The sequence below is a fragment of the Trichoplax adhaerens genome, genomic scaffold (genome assembly GCF_000150275.1).
Source record: "Trichoplax adhaerens TRIADscaffold_18 genomic scaffold, whole genome shotgun sequence".
In the NCBI taxonomy this organism is placed as follows: Eukaryota; Metazoa; Placozoa; class Uniplacotomia; order Trichoplacea; family Trichoplacidae; genus Trichoplax; species Trichoplax adhaerens.
This window is the reverse complement of record NW_002060960.1, coordinates 975,326-984,012: the sequence shown is the minus strand read 5'-3', so window position 1 is coordinate 984,012 and position 8,687 is coordinate 975,326. Positions and strand designations below refer to the sequence as shown.

The 8,687-nt window shown below is 31.2% G+C and overlaps 1 protein-coding gene across 1 annotated transcript; it reads right to left on the bottom strand.

Annotated features, from left to right (window-relative positions):
* Positions 1 to 1,357: 1,357 nt before the first annotated feature.
* TRIADDRAFT_60906 (uncharacterized protein) lies at positions 1,358 to 5,836 on the bottom strand (the record flags this gene model as incomplete). Its single annotated transcript, XM_002116815.1, has 8 exons — positions 1,358 to 1,680; positions 1,904 to 1,997; positions 2,910 to 2,962; positions 3,516 to 3,611; positions 3,694 to 3,966; positions 4,009 to 4,215; positions 4,441 to 4,613; positions 5,640 to 5,836. The coding sequence occupies 8 exons, from the start codon at positions 5,834 to 5,836 to the stop codon at positions 1,358 to 1,360; spliced, it is 1,416 nt and encodes a 471-aa protein (XP_002116851.1).
* Between the last annotated feature and the right edge of the window lie 2,851 nt (positions 5,837 to 8,687).

The following is an 8,687-nucleotide window of genomic DNA, read 5'->3' as shown; positions in this document are numbered from 1 at the left end:
ATATTTTACTAAATCCTTTATTAGAGTTGACTTTAAATATTATCTTGACGCACATTATTTCAATATTTTTTCAATAATTTTTATTATACCGATCTGTAGTTTTTACTTTATTGAGTTGGAATCTTGTAGATTAATTAATTAATTAACCTAATCGTTATTCTTTCAACAGCCTTAGTAGTTGCTACTTTTAGAGAATATGTCAAATCACCTTAGTTTATGTCATGCTAATGCAATAACTAAACATCTCTAAGAGTTAATAAGGCTCGATGCTATGGATTCTTATATTTTGGTCTTGAAATATGGATGTTACTTTATGTCACAAAACAGCTTTGCAACAAGATAACGTAAGGTACGATCAATAAGTCAATTCCTTGAACCACGTATCAAGGAACGATATCTGCACTATCACAAACACTTTTGCTCTACTAGCAGACTACACAAAGACTTAGACGGCTCGTATTTTACGTTAAACACTAAGTTTAAGAATTCACTTTATTACATATTATGCTGCATTTATGTACTCTTCCTCAATAGGTCATGAATCATAGTTAGTACGATTAACTTTGGAATCATTTACTGAATTAGATATTAATTTTAGCTACTGGTTCCTTAATGCAGACAACAGTATTTACGAACATAGACATCTGATGGCTAATACAGAATAATCAGATTACGATATGTTCTATCACGGAATATTTCCTCGATAATTTACAATCTAGTATTAAGTTATAATCACAATGATTCGAACTGTAAGTAGATGATTTGTATTCCCTATTATAACTATTAATTTCAGTATGTGTATATGTTTCATTGTCATAAAAAGTCAGTGCTATATTAAAACACAGTATATCCAAATTAGAAGTTAACTAAATAAGGATAGGCTAACAGAATTATCCTAACATAGATATTTCTACTCTAATGTAGTATATAACACTGTCACACTTTATTAAATTATTATGATTTTATAATGAGTAATAGATTATTTTTAAAAAGATTGCATGGCCGTAAATTCATTCCAGTAAACGTAGCTTTTTGAATTTTGTATGTTAGGTATTTGAGATTTCTGAAAACCAATAAATCAGATTAAAAAATCAGATTAATTTTAAATTTTAACTTGCTTTAAAAGTATTCTAAGAAAATAATTTTACTGATACTTCATTTTAAGCAGTAAAATGTTTAAAATTGATTCTCTAGCGTTATCGTACTTTAGAAATTAGTTTAAATATACGTAAAATAGATGTTTTTTTAAATCGATACAATTTCAGATTAAAGCCTGAATTTTAAGTTTCATGATTATCATGGTAAGATATTACATTGAAGTTATATTTTATACCTCATCACGAGAATAATCTTTCTCCTAACAGCCTTCGTCACATCCCGTTTCAAGTGCCCTTGAATTGCCTGGATAATGAGTATTAATTTCATTAAGTATGTAAGGGTGGTCACGTATTGCCCTTCGAAGTACATCGGCAGATGTTCCAGAGCCCAAACTCAGTTTACTAGTTGTTGATGTCCCAGTTACTGCTGGATTGGTGCCTGAGTTTAACCAAATTTCGCAACATGTTTTACAACCCTCCCTATTGTGATAATGGCAATAATAAGCTATACCAAATATAAGGCTGAGACTGGCAATTATGGTAACAGAAAGGATCACTGCTAATTGAGACGCTTGAGTGAGCCCTGGAGTTAATAGATAAGACGGATTTACTCAGAGAATGAGACAATCATGTTATAGTCGAATATCTGTTAGAACTGCTATGTAATAGGACTTTAATAAATATTAGGTATTGTAACTCGCACCCATAATGTATCTGAACATCCGAATTTAAATAGATTTGATTTTATGATAATTTTTTGTATAACATATACATTGCTATTACTATAATTTTAAGTCATGGCTAACCTATATTCGGTTCTGCATTATTAATAAAAACTTGATCCAAGCTCAAACTAATATCAATTTGCCTACGATTGCTTGCCGTGGCTATGAACACAACCTAGATAAATAAGGAATCTACGTTATAATAATGCATATAAATTGAAGTACCATGTGATAGCAAACAATCACTTATATTTATAGCAGCAGCTATTGTAAAGTGAAATTAATTTATACTATCTAATAAATATAGGGATTTCAATTGCATTGGCGTAAATATATTAAAATTTCGCGATTCGCTACAATTTGCAATAAACGCAACATGGAAAAGGAGCTTAGTCTTGATCTATATGAACATACGAGCCTTTAAAATTCCGTAGGCATTAATTTCTTTCTCCCTCATCCTGTACCAGCTACGAAGACTAACTACGACTTTTATACAACATTTATGTATTCCATTTTTCTCTCTTTACATAATACATCTCACTAACTTTAACTATTAGCAGCTTATTATAATACTTTCCAAACACTTTAAGATATTTCTTATATTACTAAGAATTTTGAGGTTCAACCAGGCCTGTAATGAGTTCTCAAATAAACTTGTGATGTCAACGTAATTATTAGAAGGAAATTTTATGATTAGCTTACTACAGTCATTTTTCTAGTCATGATGTACATTGTAACTAATATCTATCTTGATGCAAAGTAACACAATTTTTCTAGCTTTACATCACATTTTGGTAACTTTAACTATTTTTAATGCTTGACCACGAATGTAGATTAAAATTGTAAATTGTACAAAAATTTTCCGGTGAGATTTGAAATTACTTGAAATTAATTGAGGAAGAATTCGTGACAAGATTTGTATTGATGTTGTGGGGAGAATATTACACTTTGAAAGGCATAAACATTTAATTCTGATTTACAATTCCTTCATAGGCTTTTGTTAGCCTTATGGCATCTGTTTAATTAAAACTGTAAAATGTATTTCCACGGTATCTTAACATACGGTATTTAACAAGGTGAAACTTACTTGAAATGGATCTCGAGGTTTGAAATCTTCTGAGGTATATACATCCCAAGATTCTGTATAAGGGATCGTTGGCAAGCCGATTTTAATCGTAGAAGAAGAGTCACGATATTTGTATCGAAAGAATGAAGTATCGTCGAAATACCCTAGTCTACCTAGCTTTATTTTAAATTTAATCTGAATCGAAATATTGTAATTGAAATCAATATATGATCATAAGAACATTATTCATCACAAGTGTATCCTAGGTTATATCCAAAGTTATGATAAATTTTTTAATGAATTGCTATAAACATCTATAAATGTCAATGCATACAAAAGCAGATTTGTCTGAGGATTTCAAGCGCAAAAACGGACTGGTTAATATAGCAGTTGCGGGTATTTCAAATCTACGAACAGATATAAAAGCATACGAATCCCCTTGAAGAAATAAAATTAGAAAAATAATATTAGAATTGTTGATGATTTGAGAATGTAATAAATAATTGCAGATTAATCCGAGCAGATTGATTGAACTCTACGAATAAGGCGCAGTATTAATTAAATTCTGATAAATAATATCTTTATGAAAATATTATACTTTCTGTTACATAGACTAGAGCAATTAACCATTATAATTATTCCATTGCATTAGATAATTTCCACTCCGTTGCCAATTGCAGAATCCATATTTGAAGGTGCAACTTTCTGGGGAATTACCTGGAACTAGTGATAAAACAAAAAAAATAGTTGAAAATTTAGGGAAAACTTGTAACAGAAATAGTTTTAAATATCAGTAGGAATAAACCCGATTCCATAATCTTACGATTTGGGTTATTATCTTCCGATACGCAGTTCACTGTTGCTACAGTCCTTGCTTGATTACAAAGATTATTAGAACTAAATGGTTCATTCCAAGATACTATTTTACAGCTATCTATAACTTGCTCTTTTCCCAAGCATAACAATGCTCTTGCAATAATACTTAAATTTCCTGGTTTAGCTACAGCTGGAATAAATGCCAAATTCAATCCAATTAGTAAAACAGATTTAATTAAGCTGGAAATATCTAGGTAACTACCTACGATCAAAGAAGGATGTCGTACTATTAGCTATATCATACTTGCTTTGGACCTATAACTAAGGAAACCAAGTTGTCGACAGACGACTGAGGCATCACTGGCATGCCATGCAGTGCCACAAACTGCTCCACGCTGGCCATTTATTCGATTTTCAATGATAACAGTACCTTCACTAGAATTTTGTCCATTTATCAAGCTAATTGTATAATTGCTATTTTGTGATCTGGAATTTCTTTCTACTCTCATAACTTCCAAATAGTATGAAAAGTTTAAAATTAATGCAAAACAAGATAGTAAAAAGTCTCATCTCTGCTACAGTTACGCAAAGTTTAAATAAAAATTTAAAGAAAACAAATTTGCACATTTTTAGCAAGTCTTAATATATTGAAATTGAATTAAATTTGATCTTATTATGATTCTGTTAGCCAGTAGTATAAGAGATATTTAAGTGCCGTTCCGCTAGTGGATCTTACCTCTTCTTGCTGTTTCAATATTAGATTTCAGTTCCATTCCATTCTTACGTTTTGGATTCATGTACTCTTTCGATCCGTAGCATCTAAAAACTACCGTAACATCTCTCTTGTTTGAGAGCTGGATGAGTTCTCTTAAGCTACGATCTCGACAAGGCAATTTTTGTAATAAAGTGCTATATATGAGAAAGAATTTATCAAAATTAGGTACATAAAAACTTTAAATTCTGTCTTTCAGTTTCAAGACAATTTTATGTGATTACTGTCATTAGCCCAATACTCATGTTACGCTTTCATTTACACGCTGAATAGCACATTAACAAGTGCAGCCTCTTTCTAGCTTATCTACTGTACAATTAAACATTATACCTATCAACAAAATAATGATGAGGGCTAGCACATATATAAATTCATTCGTTAAAGTAGACATCGCTCCTATAGGAACTCAATATAAAAATAGTTTAATGTTGATGTATTCATCAGCTGCATGATCTAAAGCTTTTGAATTATACTTGTTAGAAAAACTCTGCAGTATACTGCTCTCTATTTTGCTGATTATAATAATCAATCCTCTACTCTAAATTAAAAGGCTGCTAACTACCGATTAAATTAAATTACAAAAATCCCCTTTTACTTGTTATCATTGCTTGTCACGAAGTGAACTTTCCAACAAAATGCCTATTTTATTTACGTTAGATAGCATACCATTATCCATGACAGTATACATACTTTAAGTAGATAACTGCATAGTTTCATAATATTATCTAAGTACTGACAACTAATATTTATGGGGATTTACTTTAAATTGACTAGCTTTTTAATAAAGTTTCGATTCAGCTTCGAAACTGGCGATAACTACTGTTCCTCCTGGAGATAGCAGATCTTCGTGTAGTAAGGAAAATATCAGGAAGGTTAAACCTGATAGTAGGATCGTGGTGCTATTTTCTATAACAGTTATAAGTTTTTCCTTGTTGCAAATTTCGATTTGTAACGATATTATTCGTAATAATTCAGTAAAGTATACGGCTGTAAGTGCAATAGAGTTGAAAAAATGATATTTGCTTGTTGAAGATTGACTTCTGTACTTTTAAATCATCTGCTGCTTGTACTCGTACAAGAATAAAGTAATAAATAACTTGAACGTCGGATGCTATTTTTAAACTGTAAATTCACACCATTTTAAGACTAGTTAAAGGACTTACACTGTTCGTTTTTGGAGTGCTACAGAAGCTAAAGCCTCTTCGAAATTAGAGCATACAGCATCTGTATGATTACAGGAACAGCCATTGAGACAGTCTACGTATGATAGTTGCTTTATGTGATCGCCATTAACTACCACCTTATTGCATAAAATGTATAAAAGTGCTACATATAGCAGCACTTTGGAAGATTTCGCCATTTTGGATGTAGTTTTGTATTTATGGCAGTCGGGTCACATGATTAATAATTGTTCTTTTATAGCTAATAAGACTTATAAATATTCAAGAAAGTCAGTAATGCAAACAAAGAGAGGAGGGGTCTGATGATTATTGTTACTATTAGAAATGAAGAATGCCCTGCTCCTATTACCCTCTCGTAAAAGTACTAATATACATAATATGGGGTAAATTTTAGCAGTGACTGTTGTCATAATAAATTCCATTTCTTATCGTGGTCTATTTACTTAGATTTATGTCTCTATCAAATCAAATCGGTCTTTTCGCTCAATCTGCTAACACTATTTACCGTAAAGTACCGATAAGGGATGGGGGGGGGGGGGGGGTCTAATGATTATATATTATTACCAGTAAAAATTACGGAACACCCTGCTCATAGTAGCGCTGATAAAAGTACTTATATACGAGTACTATTATGTAGAGAAAATTTTAGCAATAGCTGTTATAATAATAAATTCCATTTCTTATCCTGGTCTCTATACTTACACAATAGTCGTTGCCAAAAGAACTGGAAATATTTTTCCTATTCTCTAACACTATTTACTGTATAGCATTGTTAGTAGTAACTTATGCATAGTTGTCTATACGATAACTTATCAAGGAATGCTTATATATTAATTTATCTACGATGTTTTACATCTTTATAATAGACAAATGCATACTTGCATACATAGTATTATCAATAAACTGATAATGATTACTTATCTAGATTTGCTATAAATTGAATGATTTTGCAATAAAATATTCACTCACGACTACCCCGTAGTCCCAGCTAGGTCACACTACAATGACTGAATATAAGTCGAGTAGTTTTTGACTGTATGTAGACGTTAGAGAGGAAAAGACTGATAGTAGATTCGTAATGTCAGTTTTCAATTTTTAATAAGCATATCATGACTAAGGGTACCAAAGTAAGGTTATCCGTTATATTTTTCGTTGACTACGGTAATGTGAATAAGTAAAAGAATAAGAAAATCATAGATAGAACTCTAGGGAATATTGCCCTCAAGAACGTCTTGATAATCCATCATTAGAAGGAATATTTTACATGATTTGACATTTAAATTGACAATTACCAATAGCTATTATTTTAAGACTTTACTTAATAATAACATAACTCGTGATAAAATGATATCTACGTTGAATTTTAACGCTGTAAACGCAGCATCGCAGAATATGTTAAGACGGTGACTATAATAACTTTCTTCTAGGATGACACAGGTATAGAATATGCTGTGCCGTGCCCTACGGTTAAGCAGAGTCCTGAAAATCTCTTCAACGATGACTTCTGACTTGATTCGTACAGAACCTCCAAAACAAACGTACAGTATAGAGAAAATATTTCAATCGTTTTAATTACATATCACTTGACATTACTGTACTCCACCATTCTTTACACGATAGGTTTTACGACAAAAATAGATACTCCATTAATGATATTATTAGGTACAGTGTGGTAGTTACTACTAGATCGGCATAATTAAGCTGTTATGAAGTAACGAGCGCAGATACTAATAATAGTAAATACAACTAATTGTCAAGACGTTTAGACTTCATTTGAATGCACTTGTATAATTTGCTCTTTATTTCTAATCTCGACGTCTTATATATAGTATGTTTCTCTAGTATTCCCATTCCGATACATTCCACATTGTATCAGTGTTATTCGTCAGACACTAGTGCCTACAACACAGCCATAGCACAATTATACGCTTCAAAATTTACATAACGTTACTACACGGCGAATTATTGGTGCATATAATATTTTGTTGTTAATTATAATAATATAGTGAACTGAAGAATAGTTGTACTAACAAATCTGAAACAGAAATCATAAGTATTTATAGCGTTTGAGATAGAACGTATGCAGAAAACCGGATTGTAGAATTTGATCCAAGATATAACATAATAGACTATGTAACAGTAAATAATTATGAAAAATAGCAAAGACTGTAGGTGCTATAAATAACTAATTATTAATAGCTATATTTGCATATAGCAGTAACAGACTGTAAAAATATCTATATGAAGAATGGAAAATGCCTATCATTAAGAATATGTTAAGAACTTAAAATGAGATCTAGATACACTGCAATTTTATTAGCTATATGAAGGCTTACTGATAATTTATTAACTAAGCTATTTCCAACGAATATAGAATTCGCTATTACAATTTTATACTCAGTGAGCATGCATGAGCCAGCAAGTGCGAAAACTGAAGATCTACTACAGAACTTGCTGATTAATTCCTTGAGGTACTCCTACTACAGTTCTAAGATGCACCTGCGATTTAGCTTTATTGAGTTGTAGTAACCCACGGCTAAGAGAGATACTTTATAATTGCAACGAGTACAATCTTGTATATATCCTATCTCTGCTACTTTGGATGATTAGCTGCAAACTAACCGACAATAACAATCGTAATTTCGGTGATACAGTATATCAAATACAAAATCATAACATTTACATCAATACTAACGCTGTAAAGACTTTCAAATATCGAGAAAGAATTGATGCAGAATTTTCAAGAAATATCTTGGATCATTCATTGTTAACTATTCGTAATTTATAATTACATTTTATTAGCATAAGCAGTTGATTTAGGAAGAATATCCGATAGTAAGATCACAGAATGAAGTCTTCAAAGACTATTTTGCAAATTAAATATTCAATTTCAAGCCTTACAGAAAAAATGACCTGGGTATCATAGTAGTAAGATACTTTTACAAGATGCTACTACATATTAGCGTTATAATCTGTGAGAGCAACCGAAAGTAGAAGTTTTATGCTAGTTTAGTTAATTTTTAAGGAAGT